This window comes from Aphis gossypii, chromosome 2 (genome assembly GCF_020184175.1).
Source record: "Aphis gossypii isolate Hap1 chromosome 2, ASM2018417v2, whole genome shotgun sequence".
In the NCBI taxonomy this organism is placed as follows: Eukaryota; Metazoa; Arthropoda; class Insecta; order Hemiptera; family Aphididae; genus Aphis; species Aphis gossypii.
Genome location: NC_065531.1, coordinates 4,800,426 through 4,819,728, shown reverse-complemented (window position 1 = coordinate 4,819,728; position 19,303 = coordinate 4,800,426). Strand labels below are relative to the sequence as shown.

The following is a 19,303-nucleotide window of genomic DNA, read 5'->3' as shown; positions in this document are numbered from 1 at the left end:
TTGTTTTTGTAACATGAGATTGATACAATTAGTGCATATTATTTAGGGACTTGAACTTTTCCACCTATTTACCACGACATTTTAAGTTCAAACTAATTGAAAATAAGATAAGTCGGGTCTTTTGATAAAGTCGGTAAAGATAACAATATACATTAAATTACATGTGTTATATATGTCAACCAGCATAATTTATCGAGCATCCGAGTCTATATGATTTGATTAATATTTATTATGCGACCTAACATTATAACGATAATCTCATAATGACGAGATTATTTTGATAAATTACCTATAATATAGTTGTTGGTTGGTGTTGTCAATATAGCGATCGTAAAATATACCAGTCTAGTTAGAACTGTCTAGTTAAAACGTAGCGCGTGGGTACGAATTTTTTACGGTGTAAAATTTATAAGTTAATTAATAAACATGGAGAATCAATTGGAGATAATAAAATCTGAAAAGGGCAACGATTTAGCGTTGGTAAATACATGTAAATATCGGCATATTCGTCAACGAAATGACGGAAAAGTGAAATGGAGGTGCGTACATAAAACATGTACTGCAAGTATTTTAACTGACTCGAAACACACAATTCTATTGGAAATACTGGGAGAACACAACCATACATTAGATACTGTAGAAAAAATCCAGCGTCAAATTTTGCGAGAAAATTGTAAAAGAAAAGCTAATGACACGATTTCAGTAAGACCTTCAAAAATTATAAGAACTGAGCTTCTAAAAGCGGATTATGAAGTACCTCATAATTATATTAAATCTGTTCGAAAAAGTATGTATGATTTACGTCGAAAAGAATACCCAACATTTCCTCAGTCATTAAATAGTGCTATCACACAACTTAAAGAAATGCAAAACGAAGATCGCTTTAGATTTAAAAACGAAAAGTTTATTCATGTTTCTGAAAATCAAAACTTCATTTGTATTACGACGAGAACAAATATTAATTTACTCACACAGTGTGATGATATATTTATAGATGGCACATTTGAATACGCTCCTAAACATTTTTTACAACTTTATACAATCCATGGATTTAAAAATGGTTTTTATATACCACTTGTATATTTCTTTTTACCCGATAAATGTGAAGAAACTTACATTCAAATGTGGACATTTTTAAAAAACATATGTTTTGAATATTTATCCATTAGACTATGTATCCACACATTACATGTGGATTTTGAAAAAGCTGCACATGAAGCCGCGAAAACTATGTTTCCTGGAATATCTATCAATGGGTGTAGATTCCATTTAGGTCAGGCATGGTGGCGTAAGGTAATTAAATAATATTATTACTTAATTTTTATATTTCACGTGAGACATAATATACGTAATATCACATAAATTTGATATTTAGATACAAGAACACAATATTTTAAGAACTTCATATATGATATATGGAGATGAATTAGGCATTTGGTTAAAATCATTTTTTGGATTACCGTTTCTCCCAGTGGAAAAGGTTGAAGAAGGCTTTTTAGAACTCATGAGTACGTGTCCAAACGAAAATGAAGGCTATATATTTTCTGATTACATACTTAAGTCGTACATAGAATCTGGTTGTTTATTCCCCCCTGAATTATGGGCAAGTGAACCTTCATTAAGTCCAAGGTAACTTACATTTTATTTTTTATAATACATTTTATTTAGGGATACTGAAAAAAAATTGTTTTGTTAGAACCACGAATGGAGCAGAAAGTTTTCATAAAATGTACAACGGACAATTTCACAGTGCTCACCCACCAACGCATGTAGTAATATCTGTACTAATGGAAATACAAGCCGAAACTATGACAAAAATTAATTCAATTGCTAGAAACGTGCACAGTAAAATGGGATCATCCGATTTAAAACGTATATGTAACGTTATAGAACATTTTAATAATTATAAAACGCATAAAAATATTATAAAATATTTAACATCTATTGGGTTTATCGGTTTATGTACCAAGGGAAAAAATTGTATTAAATTATTTTACATCATATTTTTGTTTTGTAATGACGGCTCATTATAAGTAAATGAGATAACTTTTTTTATTAATATTATATTTTTTAACATCATAATATTTAAATATATATAATAAACCGTTTGTAATAAATTTGACAACGTTGCACCCAATTCTTATTGTATTCCTATGAACAATAAAGTGTGCGGAATCGTGTTAAAAAAAAAAAAAAAACGCGCGGAATCGTATTTCTCCCGACTCCGAACACTACCTCGATATCGCAACCAACCACGTCGAGTGGAGGTTCTAGTTCACTTGTCGGTGCAGCCTGCACCAATTCTACCGTCGTACTCGGTACGGCGATTGTCCATATTAAAGACGCTTGGAAACGAGTACAGTGCGTACGGGTGCTGCTCGATAGTGGCTCGCAGATTTCGGCTGTGACCAGTGATTGTGCCGCGCGGCTTGGATTTTCGAAACGTCGTTATAAGTCTGACATCGTTGGTCTCGCGCAAAATCCTGTGTCCCACGTGCAAGGTGTAACTAGCTGTCAATTTTCGTCACGTTTTAAATCGGACTATTTATTCCCGTCCGTTGAATTAGTTATTTTAAAACAAATTACCGCTGCCATGCCGTCCACGCGGTTGCCGATAGCCGTGCGTCAACAGTACCAACACCTCCGTCTCGCGGACGACAATTTCGACATTCCGTCGCGCATCGACGTTTTATTCGGCGCGGACATTTTACCTAGTCTTATTCGCCCACACGCGGGTGTGGAGCAGCATCCGGGTTTACCATCGGCCCTCGACACTCAACTCGGCTGGATAATTTTCGGCTCATTCTCCACTCCGAGCAAGTCACCCCCAGTCACGCTGACCACCGCCATCGCTCCGCCTTCAATCGGAGATTTGTTACAAAAGTTTTGGTTGGTCGAAGAACCCGCCGCACCTACGTCACCCACCACGGAAGATCAGTGGTGTGAAGAATATTTTACCAAATCTACTTCGCGTGATTCTACCGGTCGATTTTGTGTCGCACTACCATTTCGTCATTTGTTCGCGAATACGGCTCAACAACAAGACACACCACGTCACGGTCTCGGTGATTCGCGCTCTATCGCGCTGAAACGTTTTTACAACTTAGAAAAACGATTGACTAAGGATTCCGAGTTGTATGCTGCTTATCGCAAGTTCATGTCCACCTATCAATCATTAGGACACATGGTACCGGCTCCGGAACCTGGTAAATATTTTATTCCGCACCACGCCGTGCTCAAGGCTGACGGTGACGTGTCCAAAATTCGCGTCGTGTTTCGTCTTCCGGTCGCTCATTAAACGATGTATTATGCACCTGACCCAAACTTCAAATTGATTTACGTGATATTTTACTTCGTTGCCGTATGTACAGGTACATTTTGTCCGCCGACATCGTTAAAATGTATCGGCAAATCTTAATTCGTCCAGAAGACCGGGCATTTCAACATATATTTTGGCGCGACTCGCTTACTGACGACCTCGTCGAATTTCAATTATGTACTGTAACGTACGGTCTTAACTGCGCCCCGTATCTTGCCATTCGTTGTCTTCACGAGCTCGACCGGCAAGACGGTCATCGTTTTCCGCTTGCCAAAGATGTCCTTACTCGAGCCACCTACGTCGATGACATCGTTATCGGGGCCGAAGCCGAAGAGCTCCTACTACGTCGGAAAGAGGATATTGTCGGTCTATTACGCAGTGGTGCCTGCATGTTGAGCAAGTGGACTAGCAATAGTACCATCGTCCTCGAGTCCGTTTCTCCCGATGACCGCGTGCTGTCTATATCGTTCGACCCGCGCGAAGAACACTCCGTAAAGGTCCTAGGTTTGCATTGGGACCCGAATACCGACAAATTTGCCTATCATACCAGTCTCAACCACATGTCTTCGACGAAGCGTCAGGTGTTGTCCGTCATTGCGCGCTTGTTCGACCCTATTGGTGCCCTTGGCCCTATGCTTTTGTGGGCAAAATATTTTATGCAACGATTATGGTGCGATAAACTCGGGTGGGACGATCCGATGTCCCCCGAATTGCAATCTATGTGGCAACAATTTTGCACTGAGCTTCCGCTTGTATTCGATCTAAATCTTCCACGTCACATCGACGTCGTCTGTCATCAGGACGTTCAGTTATTGGGTTTCGCGGACGTCTCAATCAAAGGATATGCAGCGGTTGTGTATCTCCGTTTCATTAACGCCGCCGGTGACATCTCCGTCAAATTTATCACCTGTAAGATCAAGGTCGCTCCTCTGAAGAGTGCCGCCGCCAACGAGTCACTCTCCATACCTCGCTTGGAATTATGCGGGGCCCTGCTGTTGGCCCAGACACTTCATCACGTCCAATGTGTGTTGTCTACCGAAGTGTCTATATCTCGTTTGCGCGCGTGGTCTGACTCGTCAGTTGTTCTTTCGTGGTTGACCGTGGACCCAAAACAGTTCAAAATTTTTGTGACCAATCGGGTCGCTAAAATACATCAGTTATTACCGGGTTGCGTGTGGAATTATGTCTCAACGCACGATAATCCTGCAGATCCCGCATCCCGCGGATTGTTGCCGAAAGCCATGTTGTCATCATCCATTTACTGGAACGGTCCTGAGTTCCTACGGCTTCCTGAAGACCAGTGGCCCCAATCGAAATTTATCCCGCTCGCCCCAGAACAGCTGCCTGAGATCCGGCCGAATGTCACCATGACGTTGGCCGTCAATGTTTATCCGTCATTGCTAGAATTTATTGATCGATTTTCGTCGTTCGCCAGAATGCTGCGCGTATTGTCCTACATATCGCGCTATTTGTGTCATCGTCTTCGTCGACAACCTGTTCGCGTCGGTCCAATTACGTTCGCCGAACGGGAAAATGCATTATCCATCGCCGTGCAGCGCACGCAACAACATTATTTCGCCGACTTACTAAAGATGTTGAAAATCAAATCTGTGATTTCGCCGCCGTCCCTGGCGCAGTTGGCACCCTATGTAGACGAAAAGGGTATCATACGGGTTGGAGGCCGCCTGCGCTTTTCCGATATTAGTCATGACGCGAAGCATCCGATATTATTGCCACGGTCTTCGCATCTCACCGAGTTAATCATCCGTCACTATCATTTGTCATTTCTACACGGCGGACTAAAATTAGTAATGTCGATGCTAAGCCAAAAATTTTGGATTTTGTCGGGTCGCGCTGCGATTCGACGTGTCATTTTTTCATGCGTGCCGTGTACACGTCACAAAGCCGCCCGCCCGCAGCCGATTATGGCCGATCTACCGTCCTTCCGGGTCCAGTCTCATCGACCGTTTTCACACGTTGGAATGGATTACGGAGGACCATTCCTCGTAAAAGAACATCGTCGTCGAAATGCGCGATCGGTCAAAATTTATCTCGCACTATTCATCTGTATGTCCGTCAAGGCAGTGCACCTTGAAATCGTGTCGGACCTCAGCACAGACGCCTTCCTCGCGGCCCTGGACCGTTTCGTCGCCCGCCGTGGCATTCCATCCAACATTTATTCGGACTGTGGTACGAACTACGTCGGCGCCGCGCGCCAGCTGAAAGCGTTGTTCCGCGATACCAAGGTTCAAGACCAACTTTCGTCACACTTGACTTGTACATGGCATTTCAACCCGCCTGCCGCGCCACATTTCGGCGGAATTTGGGAAGCTGGCATCAAAAGCGTAAAGTTTCATTTAAAGCATGTCATTGGCCAACAAGTACTGACGTACGAAGAGTTCCTTACCTTGACCACCCGTATCGAGGGCATTTTGAACTCCCCACCGATTACGCCGATGTCCTCTGATCCGCACGACTTGAGTGCGTTAACGCCGGGGCATTTTCTGATTGGACAACCGCTCCAAGCCGTGCCCGAACCTGACATTACTGACGTTCAAATCAACCGCCTCAACCGATGGCAACTCATCCGACAGTGCCATCAATCTTACTGGAAACGATGGTCACGAGAGTATTTGTCGACACTGCAAGGTCGTCAAAAATGGTCAAAGACGACTCCGAATTTAACGATAGGCGACATGGTCATCGTTGAAGCTCCGTTTCGACCACCAACCGAGTGGCGTCTCGGTCGCATCACAGAGGTCCACCCCGGCTCCGACGATGTCGTGGGCGTTGTGTCCGTGCGCACCCAAGACGGTGTTTACAAGCGTCCAGTCGTGAAACTTGTACGTCTACCGATCGAACCCTGACCTTCGTCCTTACGTCCTCGTCATGTACATATTCTAATTATGCTATTATTTTCTCGTGCATCAGTCACTATTTTCATTTATGTAATCCCTGTTAATTATTTGTCGGTTGATGCGTGTTAGGTACCCGTAATGATTTATTTTATTTGTATTATTTGTTATGATATTTTATTTATTTATTTATTTTCTCCGCAACTTTGTAATGTGTACGATCTGAGCTTCAACTTCAATATTCAACTCTGATGATTGTTTTTTGAAAGACCCTGGATCTTTCAACCCGGGGAGGAAATATTGGGTATACAATCTAGTTTTGTTTTTGAATTTGGCGGTCGTATGCGACATCGTCTATGTCGCTACGTTGTCGCCCTGCTGCTCCGCCGCCAAAAACTGTGCGAGCGAACTTTGTACCCCCGGGGAGGGGACTCGACCATCGCGGTCTAGCCGTAGCCACCCGTCGCTATCGCTTTTGGTCGTCGTTTCTGATCCGTCTAGGACACAAGTGTCGCGTCTCCGCCGTCTTGGCATCTTTGGGTTAAAACCTCGTGTTTCTGACCAACGCGACCCGGTGTGCCGTCGCCGTTAATACCGCCATTTTTTGTTCCGTGCACCCGAGCCTCGCTGCTCACGAACTTGTCGCGTACGAGCGTTTACGCGATTCTAGTTCCGGCCGTCCGTGCCGACACCACGACTTATTGTTTTCGTATCCGTCGCCCGTCCGATTATTCGCTGTGCGACCTCAAGTCGTGGTCACCCACATATTTCGTTTGTTTGTTTTTTCGCCCGTCCGTTCGACGACGAGTGAACCCGCCTCGCGGTCGTTGCCGCTTAATTGTGTTTTTTTTGTATTTCGTCGTCACCAGTACGACATTCGCACTGCGAAATCCGCCTCACGCGTCCACGTGCTTTTCCGTCCGTCCGCCCTACATCGTACGAACGTGTCAGCCACGACGTGTTATAGCTTTGTCGTTTTGTACCGCGTTGTCACGCCGCGACAACGGGTGCCGAACGTAGTTTTTGCCCGCGCCGGCTTATTTGAATATGCGTTCCGACGTCTCCACGCCTTCGTCGACCAATTCGCCGTTTTCGACGGAAGTGCCATTGTCGCACACTTCACCGACGTGACCAACAGTATCATCGTCGTTTGGGACAACAGCTCCATCACTGTTTTATCACCTGCTATCAACCATCAGCGTTATCAGGTCGTACACACGCTCACTATTTGTTTTGTTATCATTTATCGTCATACGTCTTCGACGTGTTTGTATTATTATTTTTATTTGATTTATTCGTCGTACTCGACGTACATATTATTATATTGATTTTGCCGATCGGCTTGTGATCGCGCACCACTAACATTAGTACGTAAGAATTCTCGATTGCAGAATATTATAATAAATTATCATATTTGTCTATTGTAAACGATCGGTTTAATTGTATTGTATTTTGGGTACCTCGCAACATCATTACTTTAGCATTATTTATCTATCAGCTCCTATTTCATATGTTTTTAAATACAGTCCACTTTCCCCCTCCCACAGGGTTATCGATTTTAAGACGTAATTATAATCACACGTTTTCACCGGCTTCTTGTGCAGCCCTATCGCACAGATAGATATATCATTATTCTCTGCAAAATTAACAATTTTTTCCCATAACTCTAAAAAGTATTCTGGACTACGATTTTTTTTCAGAACATCATGAAGAATAAACAAATATATAATAAATTTAAAATTTTTTATAGTTGCCAAAACACCTGAAACAAATATAATTTTTTTTATAAATACTAAATGTGTACTTATAAGGACTAAAATATTATTTAACACATTACATACCAATTGCTTGAGCGACATCTTTACTCTCCTGTGCATCAATTTCATTAGTTAAAACATTGACAACAGCATCATAGTTGTTAATAAGAGCATCACAACTCTTAAATCTACAGACCCATCGAGTGTCACTCAATTGGGAAAGTGTAATTTTAGTTAAACCTAGCTCTTTTTGCATTTCACAAAGTTTAAAATTTGAAGAGGGTCGTGAAAAATAAACATAAAGAGCTTCTAACCCATTAAACAAGTTCCTTGCATCCTATACAGAATAAAATATTTTATTATTTTAAAACACAAAGTTGGAACTTTTATGATTATAATCTTATTTATTGAAGGTCTACCTTTAAATGTTTACACATGTCAACTACTACCAAATTCAATCTATGTGCCATGCAGTGCACATAGATAGCATTCTTAGCTTGAGGGTGAGCTTCTCTTAGCTTCATTTGCACACCTCTATTAGACCCAGACATCACATTTGCCCCATCATATGATTGACCTATCATTGGTATTTTATCTAAATTTGATGAGTTGATAAATTTAAGTAACACAGAAACTAATGCATCAGCATTTTGACTTTTTGAAACGTCGACAAAGCACAAAAATCTTTCTTGTACATCTAATTGTTTTGGATACCGAATACAAATTGATAGTTGTTCTTGTTTGTGACACCTGAGATATAAATATATAACATTGAAATCGAGTCATGATATACTTTAAATAGTAGGTAGTACAATTGACAGTATTTATGTTCTACGGATTACTTCATACTCAATCAATTCAATTATATACCTATCCAAAATATATTTTTCAAATGCAAAAAAATTTATAATTATATGTCACTATAATATTATGAGTAACTAACTTTCTCTTAGTTGAATAATTTTTAGCTAAATTAATTTATATTACCTAGCTTCGTCACGAGAAATACTAAACATTCCACTTTCTTGTATTTCATTTATGATGGTACTTTTTACATTTTCAGCACAGATGTTAATCAGATCATTTTGGATTAACCAACTAGTGTGATTTGTCAACTTATTAAAATATTTATTTTTAAATTCCGGATAATACTTTGACATGAGTTCACATAATTCTTTGAAATTACCTAACAGATAAATTAAATTTACTTTAACATGACCTAAAAGAGTATAATTGAAGAAAAAGCTTGAACTTAATAATATAATAATTTATTAATTTATTACCTTTATTATCTGAAGTATCATTCTCACAATGACCTCGAAAAGCACAACCTTGGCGGCTAAGTAGTAACACAATACCAATAATTATACATTTCATATACTCTCTATTTTGTTTAATTTGTTAAGTATGAGCAGCTGTTAATTGGGTAATAATACTATTACCAGATTGACATGATTTTTTATATTCAGCCCATTTAACTATGGCAGTTAAATGATGTTCAGAATATGCATGTTTTTGGATTTTAGTATTTTTGGTTTTAGCATTTTTTGCTCCACTTAACTGGAATATATTTAAATTATATAATATGTTGATTATAATTAGGTACGTACCACAAACAAGAATAAAAAAATAAAAAACAAATCACAAATGTATAAAATTACCTTTTTCCAATTATTAAAGCCGATTTTAGTAAACGTTTCTTCATTGTGGTCAAAAGTTACGGCAAATAAGCAACAAGGGGAGCAAAAAATAGCATCTTTTTGAATACTATATTCTATCCAATTAAAATCATTATAGTATGTGGAAGAAAATGCTCTATTTTGAGATCCAAATTTAGTTTTTGGATAAACCTAAGATAAATTAAACATAAATGTTATAGTTATAGGTACTATAACAATATAACTGCATACCTACCAATGTTCTACAATTTCACTCTAACATATTTTCAAAATACCTATAGGTAGTAATGTAGTATTCTAAATTTCATAAGGTATCACAGTGATCCAGAAAAGAAAAAAAGTTTGCCAGAATTATATTATTCTTAATGAAGTAGTACCTAACTGGACTTCATTATTTCAATAATATTTTTATATCTATTCACATACAATTATAAACAGTAAACACATAAATTTAATTGTATCTTAATTCTTAAGTCTTAACTGGTGAAAAAGATAAGTTAACTCACATGATAATTAAAAAATAAATAATTGGAGTTTTTATTTAGAATAGTAAAAATATTTAGGAAATAGGTAGATATAATATGGTATATACAGTTAAATAAAAAATATAAAGTTATTGTTGGCTAACTACTATTTTCATTATTAAACTGTATTGATATCTTACTTACCTTTAATATTGGTTGCTTAGGACCTGTGTTTAAATCACCCAAGTCTAACACCGGCGAATTTGAGTCTACCAAATTTATACTCGCAATTTGAACTTCAGTATTTTTAGTAGTTGTTTCAAGTAATACTGATTCGACTTCAATCTGTTGAGTTGAATGAAAACTAGCAGAAGTATTTTGTTTTTTTTTTTTAAATTAAATATACTGAACATATTTATTTTACGTTTGCAACACTCTCACAAACATGAAACACGCAAATGTAAAATGAGTAGGTAATGGACGAACTACCAAAACAAATTATAAAACTATATACCTATCACAATATTAGGTTTTATTATAATTTATAAGTGAAAATAAAATTGTAGACATGGATTAATATACGTATATTAATCCGTGATTGTAGATAATGAATTAAAGGAAAATACATTATACATAATACTGTGGTTTTATTTGGATTCCCCAAATATTCTATTTTTAACGAAGGTGCGGTTAACGCAAAAATGCACGGCCCCATAAGCACTCAAAACTAGGATTAAATAACTTATACATTCTCATAGTGATAACTGATAACCTATTATATTATAATAGTATACTGAGTATAGCCCGTGTAGACGTATAAATAGCCAAATATCAATATAAGCTATCAATAGACGCGTATAGTATTATACTTTTATTAGTTATTGCGCCCGTATTGGTATGGTATGTATTATGGATTATGTCACTACAGGCCTACAATTTACAACAATAGTAAAAATAATACCACGACAAATAAAATTTGTTCATTTTACATAATCTTAAAAATATGAACACGAATTTTGCATCATAAACTATAATAATATACTAATAAAGCTTAAAAATGTAGGAAATGTATGGGGAGGGGGCTATTGAAATGTTTGGGAGGCTTAGCCCCTAAAGCCCCCCCCCCTATTTGCGCCTAAGGTTACAATTGTTATTCACATAATACATTTTGTCATTTTATATTGATCTTATAAAAAACAAATTTATATATTATATTTATAAGTAAATTTTTTGTAATTTAGATTCTGAACGGAGTGAAGAATGTATTGATTTTACAATGATGTATGTTTTTTTTTTAGATTCTGAACGAAGTGATGAATGTATTGATTTTACAATGATGTGTGTTTTTTTTTTTTATTTTTGTGTCTGTCACCACGTTTTGGAGCAGTAAAAGTGCTCCGATTTTAAAAAGTGGACCCTGTTTCGGATAGGAAAGTGAATGTAGTTTGTACTTTGGGTGGTCAAAAGTAAAAAATTTCCAATAGTTTTCAAAAGCGCCGGGAAAACCCAAAAAAAAATTACGGAAAAACGGGAATTTTTACGCAAAACCAGTTTTCGACCAAATCGATTTTTTTTTATGGTTGTAATTCAAAAACTAATCACTGAAAATACTTGAAATTTTCACCAAATGTTAATGTCAGTGGTATCCGTATATAGTTAAATTTTCAAAAAATTTTGACTTTTTTTGAGTTATTTATAGACCACTGAAATTTTCGATTTTTTTGAGAAATTTTTTTTAAAGTGTCGATAAAAAATTTTTGGATGACCAAAAAGTTTTGAAAATTTAATACAAGGTTCCTTATGAGTTGTTTTTAATGTAGCTAAAAAAAATTAAAAATCGTTAGTCACAATTATTTTTATAAGCGTTTATAGTTCAAATTTTTACGAAATCTGTCGAAAACGCGAAAATTTGCAAGTAATTTTGAATTTGAAAAATCATAAAATTTTTTGTGTTTATAACTAAGGATTAAAAATACAACACTAAGTTTTCCATAAGTTTACCTTCAAGTATCTATAGAGAAAACTCGAAGCATCATTATAGCAAAAATTTTAAGTGCGTTTGAATTTTAAATTTTAACGAAATAGCGTAACGATAACGATTTATTCTCAAACGATTTTAAATATTTGTTATTATTCAAAAAGTATAAGTCGTAGATACTTGAAAATTTTACCAGTTATTAAGATTCGCGTTTTCTTTACGTGATTTAATTTTTAAAATATTTTGAATTTTTTTGAGCTATTTATAGACAACTGAAATTTTCAATTTTTCTGAAAATTATTTTTTTATGTGTCGATAAAATCTTTTTGGCCCTATCAAAATACTTGAAAATTTAATGCAAAGTTCCTCATAAGTTATTATTATAGTGATTAAAAAATTATAAGAATACATAGGCACAATTTTTATTTATTAGCATTTGAAGTTCAAATATTGACAAAAATTCGTCAAAACTATGAATACTTGCAAATTATTTTTTGTCACGCCTGCACCGAAAGTTTGGTTTTCGACCACGGTTGAAGCGTTCGAAAGCGTCCTTTTTCCGTCCAGCGGGCGGTAAAGTGGAAATCCCCAAAGTGCCGGGCGGAAAAGAGGAAATCCCCAAAAGTGCCGGGCGGAAAAGAGGAAATCCCCAAAAGTGCCGGGCGGAAAAGAGGAATTCCCCAAAAGTGCCGGGCGGAAAAGAGGAAATCCCCAAAAGTGCCGGCCGCCGGGCGCGTAGGTATCCCCTGCACAACCAGAAACTAAAATGTACACCTACCACGGTTCTTACAAAACATAAACTTTTGGTTACATCTTAAATGTATAGTAACCTCCTTGCATGACGCATAAACATTTAAACATATTTAATTTGCACTGTTGGGCGTGACAAAAAATAGTATGTGTGGCTCGTGCGGGAAGGCAATTTCAGTCTTGGGCGAAATGCGGCACTTGCCTACTGCTCGTGCCGCACACAACGCCCGCGACTGAAATGGCTCACTTCCCGCCCTTGCCACACAATATACTATTGTAGGTATATTTCATAAAAATTTTTGTATAAGTAGCTAAGAGTTGAAAATTTAATACAAGATTTTTCATAAGTTTAGCTTACAATAATTATAAAAGAATTTAAATTTTGGTGTATTCAGGCCATTAAAACATAAACCACCTTTTTCACCAACCACTGGAAATTATATCCTAGGCTGACAAATCATCTTCGTTCAGAATCGTTTTTCGTATACAATGATAACTATCATTGGATTCAAATTTAACACTCCTATAATATATAATAATGATCCATACGGTACCTAATGTACAGCAGAGCGGTACTCACTTGCCCGCTTTTTTTAAATTATGTTTTATAGTCAAAAAAAATGAGACGCAGGCCCATTAATATTGAAGTAAGAATTTTATAATTTTATTTAAATATTGTATTGAAAATTTCAAATTAAGCTATAATTTAATATTTTTATTTTTTCCAGCCGATCGATAATCAGGAGCAAAGGGCTATACAATTTAGCACCCCAGATTATCACTCCTCCCCTCTTCCTGGCCCTTCCCACTATTCCCCTCTACCTGGCCCTTCCCACTCCTCCCCTCTACCTGGCCCTTCCCACCCCTTCCCTCTACCTGGCCCTTCTGCCATCTCCCCCCATCATCACCTTTAAAAAGGTCCTATTCTTCTTCTCCAGATTCCCTTCTTTATCATCCTATCTTTCTTAAAAATGACCTTCCTATTCTTTTTGATTCCTCTCCTTCCTCTCCTCCCTCTTTCCATTCCACTCCTGCACCTGTCCCATCAACAGTCACGCCTTCAGTCGAATCAGCAATATCTCCTTGCTTATTTAAACAAGGAGATGCTGTCAATGTTTTGACTGAAGGTCGTCCCTATTTGGCTGGAATTGTTGAGCAAGTTGATGGTGAATATATCACGTATGCACCCTTATCTAAAGGTACGAAAAAGTTTTATTATTCACCATCAATTTGCTCTTCCATTCCAGACTCATACGAGATATGAGTCGTAATAAGGAATCTCCACCATTCCACACTGTGTGCAGAAATTTCTGTCGCCTTGTCGGAAGAAGGACATTCGGTGAAACAAGTTATCAATGTCAAAAATAAAAATAAATGCGGTCTCCCATTATTTTTTGTTGACCTAAATCGTCAGAATAACAACAATGATATTTTTAATATCACTTCGCTACTTAATACCAAAGTTATAATCGAGAAACCTCACCAGTCCCGTCGTGGTCCACCACAGTGCCACAATTGTCAAGCCTATGGCCATACCGATAACTACTGTCACCATGAATCTAAATGCGTCAAATGCGGCGAAGACCATCGCTCCGAGAACTGCACAAAGGATCGAGCTAGTCCACCTAAATGCGCACTCTGTTCTGATGTACACACGGCCAACTTCAAAGGATGTCGTGTCTATCAATCCGTTACCAAAAAACGCATTAAAGGGCCCACAAGGGTCTTGCCAGTCATAGATGAGCCTCCGTCCGGTCACACTCGACGCAAAGGAGAACATAGGACCTACGCAGAAGCAACTGTAGGCAACTCAAATAATTTTAACTCTGAACCTCTTTCCAATATTTTATCTCAATTTGTTACGCAACTTAATTCCCTCATCACCCCATTAATCTCGCTCTTATCAGCTCTATTAAACACATTCCTTTCTAAGAATACCGTAGCTCCTTAATTGCGTGTCTTCGCGAAATCGTAAATATCTAAACTGTTGTTATTAATTATTTTTGTGACCATGTTATATTATTTCTAATTGGGTTACGACATCTTTTTCTACCTTCTATCATTATTATCTATATCATGTCAAATTAATTGTATTTTATTGTATACCTTCTATTGTAATTGTTGAACTATAATAACTTTAGCTGAAAGTTCTAAATAAAAAAATAAATAAATAAATAATAACATAACTACTTTCAAAGTTTGTCTGAATCAAGTTAATATTAGATATAACATTTCTAAACACTACAAAACGACAACATCGGTTTCAAAACCGTGTATGATTAAAACTTCGCGTTCAGCGTAATGCTAAATTATGCATAAAAATCAAATAGATTTTGAAAGAACATTACCTTTTCATAACATTAAGATATGATCAATCCAATATTAAATTATAATAACTAGGGCTTAGATGTTGTTAAATTAATTAAAATATATTAAAGACGGTTATGGCTAGACTAAGGAACTTAAAAGCTTTAAAAACAGACAAATAATAAAATGATCAAATACATACATAATATGTACACTAAAACAATACAATTTCGACTGAATTTATTTAAAAATGTATTTATTATTTATTTTGTATTATTATTTTTTCTTTTTTTTAATAATTATACCCACAAACTACTACATATGTAGTAGTTCATGATTATACTTATTACTTCAATATCTATGTCATCGGATAAAAAAAAAAAACCGATAGGATTATACATAGATCATCTGTAACATGGAGTACAATGCCAATCACATGGATGTCACACAATATTTACATAACATTAGTAAAATACATGACACAATTTGTACCTAAAAGAATTTTAATTTTTATACTCATATATGTATGTATGCATAAATGTTTTTCCTTCAATAAGTAAAATACATAAAATATGCAAAATACATATGCAGTTGAATACATACATACAAAATGTAAAGTTTAATCATGACATCAAACATTATTAGTAAGTATTTTAAATATGTCCAATTGCATCAGTAAAAAATATCTCTGAGTATATTAAAATAAGTGAACTAACAAGATATTATGTATGGTTAATTAAATTTAAAAGCAAATTCATCGTTTCAGAAAGACTATCCATTTTTATAAGTTAATTTTCATAAATGTGAAGATATTTGAAATATGTATAATTTTGATATTTAAGAATCAATAATAACTAATAGGTATAATGACAAATTATTATCATTTAGTAAACTTTAGTAGGTACATTAAAATAAGCGAGCCGTCAAAATATTATGTATGGTAAACTTAAATTAAAAGTACCTAAATTATTTATTTTTCAAAGACTATCAATTTTAAAACTTGTAATTTAATTGCCACTAATATGAAGATATTTGAAATATGAATCTATAATTTTGATATTAAGACAAATTATTGTTGTCATTTACTACATTGTAGTATAAAATAAGTGACCTATTAAGATATGTATGGTAAACTAAATTATTTTTTGCTATATTTATTATAGTATTAAATGTGACTAATGTTTAAATATATTATTTAAAATTATGTTTAATTATTCATATGCTCAAATTAGTTTAAAAAAAGTTGCTTCTGTATGAACAACATTATAAAATATAACTACAAGTCTTTTAAAATTTAGATAGATACAGGCATGTACTAATTGTTTATAACACTCGCAATACTTAAATTTATTTGCAACAAGTAATAATATTAGTTATTACTTAGGTATAAATGTATATTAAACGTACTATGAGAGGGTAGTACAGACATCAAAATACTGGACGCTTTAGGGGCACCGCACATCGCTCTTTCAATGAGAGGATGGGACGTTGACTCCAACGGAAAATTTTTCTTACAACTACTGTACGGAAAAACAATAATAGTTTCACATTATATCGGGGATATAGCAAAAAAACGGTCGTGCGCTGTGTCTAACAGAAGCACACGGTCTAACTTGTGGAGGGGATCATGGGTGTATAGAAGCACATAACCCCGTAACCGATGTAATTTGGTCTGGATGCCTGTTTAGATATCTACGACTTAGATATAGTGTCCAAATAGATGACGCCATCATTGGTTAATTTTCTTTTATATAATATACTTATTCATTATTTTATTAAGCCAACTCAGCTTATATTGGCATTTTTTTTTTTTTTTATGGAAATGGGTATATTTTTTTTAATTTTGGTTTTATTTTACTAGGGTACACTTTTATTTAATATTTTTACTTTTACGTATATATATTATATATAAATACAACTTTCTTTTAGTAATATCTGATATTAATTAGTTCATAACAATTTACTTTAACGATATAGTAAATTAATAATCAGTTTTATTAATTTCAAAAACAACTTTCAGACTAATAATTTTAATGATACCGTTCACGTCGGGAACATTAAGATTCACAGACGAACATTTAACTCAACATTCCGGTATCTACTACGAAAATCGCGGACCGTTGAAACTTATAACTTCTCAATGGGACCTTACTGCATATATTAGTCTCACTAAATATAACGAACAATTTGACTACATAAATATTATGATTGAAAAAAAAAAAGTATTATGTGTTACACATATGCATAACCCAGTAACAAATAACTTAAACTGTAACGGTCTACTTACTGTAGCCGACGACATAATTAACAATTTACAACATCAAAAGACACAAGTTTTAGATTCCATAGGACACGTAATTAGTAAACGTAATGCTCTTCTTAAATTCGCAGCAAAAGCAGCTAGGTTAATTTATGGAATATGTAACTTAGAATGCATAAAAAAGTTTAACTTTAACATAGGAGTAGCACAAAATACCTCACAATCTAAATTGATTAAAGAACAAATTAAAGTGGTACAACTAAACCATGATATAGGAACAAACAAATATGTTAATATGTCATTAGAAATAAACGAATTAACAAATATTACAGATGAACAACAGGTTAAAAACTACTTAACAAAACATTTTATACAAGTTAATCTATTAATTACAAAACATATATTGGAAACAAATACGTTACTAGAAATAATACATCAAGCAAAGATAGGAGTTATTCACCCAAGTTTAATAACTCCACAGGAATTATTAGAACACGTTAAAGATATTAAAGAATCATTACCAGGAGGAACTGATTTACCCACTGACTTAGTCATAACTAACATTTATGAACTGGTGAAACTCTCAGATATTGCTATTTATTATGCTAACGACAACCTAGTTTTTATAATTTCTTTACCTTTAATTTATCAAAATGATTTTATTTTATATAATTTAATACCTGTACCAGTATGTACTGGCAACGATTGCGTTTATATAAAACCTATTAATAAGTATCTAGCTATAAGTAAGTCTAAAGAACATTATGCAACCTATGATGAATTTTACTATACTCATTGTAAACACGCTAGAGACTTCCTATTATGTCCTGAAGTTAATCCTTTACATCCTCGTAACATTAGACCCACATGCGAAGTATTACTATTACAGGATCCACCAAAAGTTCCAACCAATTGTGAAGTAATGCATGTTCAAATCGGTACAACTATCTTTCATAAAAAAAGATTCAAAAATGAATGGATATACGTAACCAACTATGACGTGTTATTCGTTACCTGTGATGAAGACAAGGAATCAACAAGCCATACACTCGAAGGAGTAGGAGTAATACACTTAAACGAAACTTGCAAAGGTTTCGCCACAAGAGACATATTATTACCAGGAAAAATTGATTACAGATCTGAATACGCAGATTTTAATCCAAAATCAATAATAGATCGTAACCAATATTCACCACGAACAGAGACTAACGGTTTAATGAAAGACTATCATGTAAAAACAAATAACATGGACGACTTACACTTAGTGTCTAACTCAAAAACTATGCATTATATATAACCATAAGTTTTGTTGCTATAATTATGACGCTGATGATAATACACAGCATAAAAACGAAATTAACAGAAAAATGCAAAACCCAACTTTCAGAACATGCTCAAGAGGAAAGCCAAGAGCTTAATCCACCAGCAACAACAAATCAAAACGAAGACATAATTGAATTTCCACTTACAGCAAGAAATAGCCCGGAGCCCCACTATGCAAATTTACAACCTTACGGTCTTAAGTAAGAAAGTCGGGGACTTCCAGCTTCGAGGGGAGGAATGTAGTAAGCTGACGGAGTCGTCTCACTATTTTCTTTTCTATTTTAACTTATCTACATGTACTACAAGGTTCTTCGCATTTAAATATTTTATTATCGTACTCGTAGCAATACGTAATTAAATTTGATGGCAATTTCCAAGAATCAAAGCGTATGGGAAAACACAGCCACAAACAACTTTTTCTTTCCCTTTTGACAAACAAGCCATGCACATAAATCATAGATGCGCACGCCTTGGTATAATAGCACAACAACAAGTCCAATCCAGGGTTAAGTGTCTTGGGCGCAAAACCACTTTTGTAGCTACAATGACAACATTCTATAACACACCTTTTTGTCCATTTCCTAGTCTCCATCATGTACAACCAGGGGGTA

General features: G+C 35.6%; 2 protein-coding genes across 2 annotated transcripts; one reads left to right on the top strand and one right to left on the bottom strand.

Annotated features, from left to right (window-relative positions):
• The first annotated feature begins 3,399 nt into the window (after positions 1 to 3,399).
• Positions 3,400 to 6,186, top strand: LOC126550532 (uncharacterized). Its single transcript, XM_050202351.1, has one exon. The coding sequence runs from the start codon at positions 3,400 to 3,402 to the stop codon at positions 6,184 to 6,186; it is 2,787 nt and encodes a 928-aa protein (XP_050058308.1).
• On the bottom strand, positions 6,016 to 9,139 carry LOC126550458 (zinc finger MYM-type protein 1-like). The gene is made up of 4 exons (XM_050202070.1): positions 8,919 to 9,139; positions 8,351 to 8,681; positions 8,016 to 8,268; positions 6,016 to 7,936 (listed from the first exon to the last, which is right to left on the bottom strand). The coding sequence occupies exons 1-4, from the start codon at positions 9,089 to 9,091 to the stop codon at positions 7,662 to 7,664; spliced, it is 1,032 nt and encodes a 343-aa protein (XP_050058027.1). The 5' UTR covers positions 9,092 to 9,139; the 3' UTR covers positions 6,016 to 7,661.
• Between the last annotated feature and the right edge of the window lie 10,164 nt (positions 9,140 to 19,303).

Excerpts from the sequence above, each read along its gene's own strand:
- LOC126550532 (XM_050202351.1), top strand. The coding sequence starts at position 3,400 with ATGTATCGGCAAATCTTAATTCGTCCAGAAGACCGGGCATTTCAACAT.
- LOC126550458 (XM_050202070.1), bottom strand. The coding sequence starts at position 9,091 with ATGTCAAAGTATTATCCGGAATTTAAAAATAAATATTTTAATAAGTTG. Across the intron at positions 8,682-8,918 it reads ATTTCTCGTGACGAAGCTAG|GTGTCACAAACAAGAACAAC; the intron begins GTAATATAAATT and ends TTTATATCTCAG. Across the intron at positions 7,937-8,015 it reads AGATGTCGCTCAAGCAATTG|GTGTTTTGGCAACTATAAAA; the intron begins GTATGTAATGTG and ends TATTTGTTTCAG.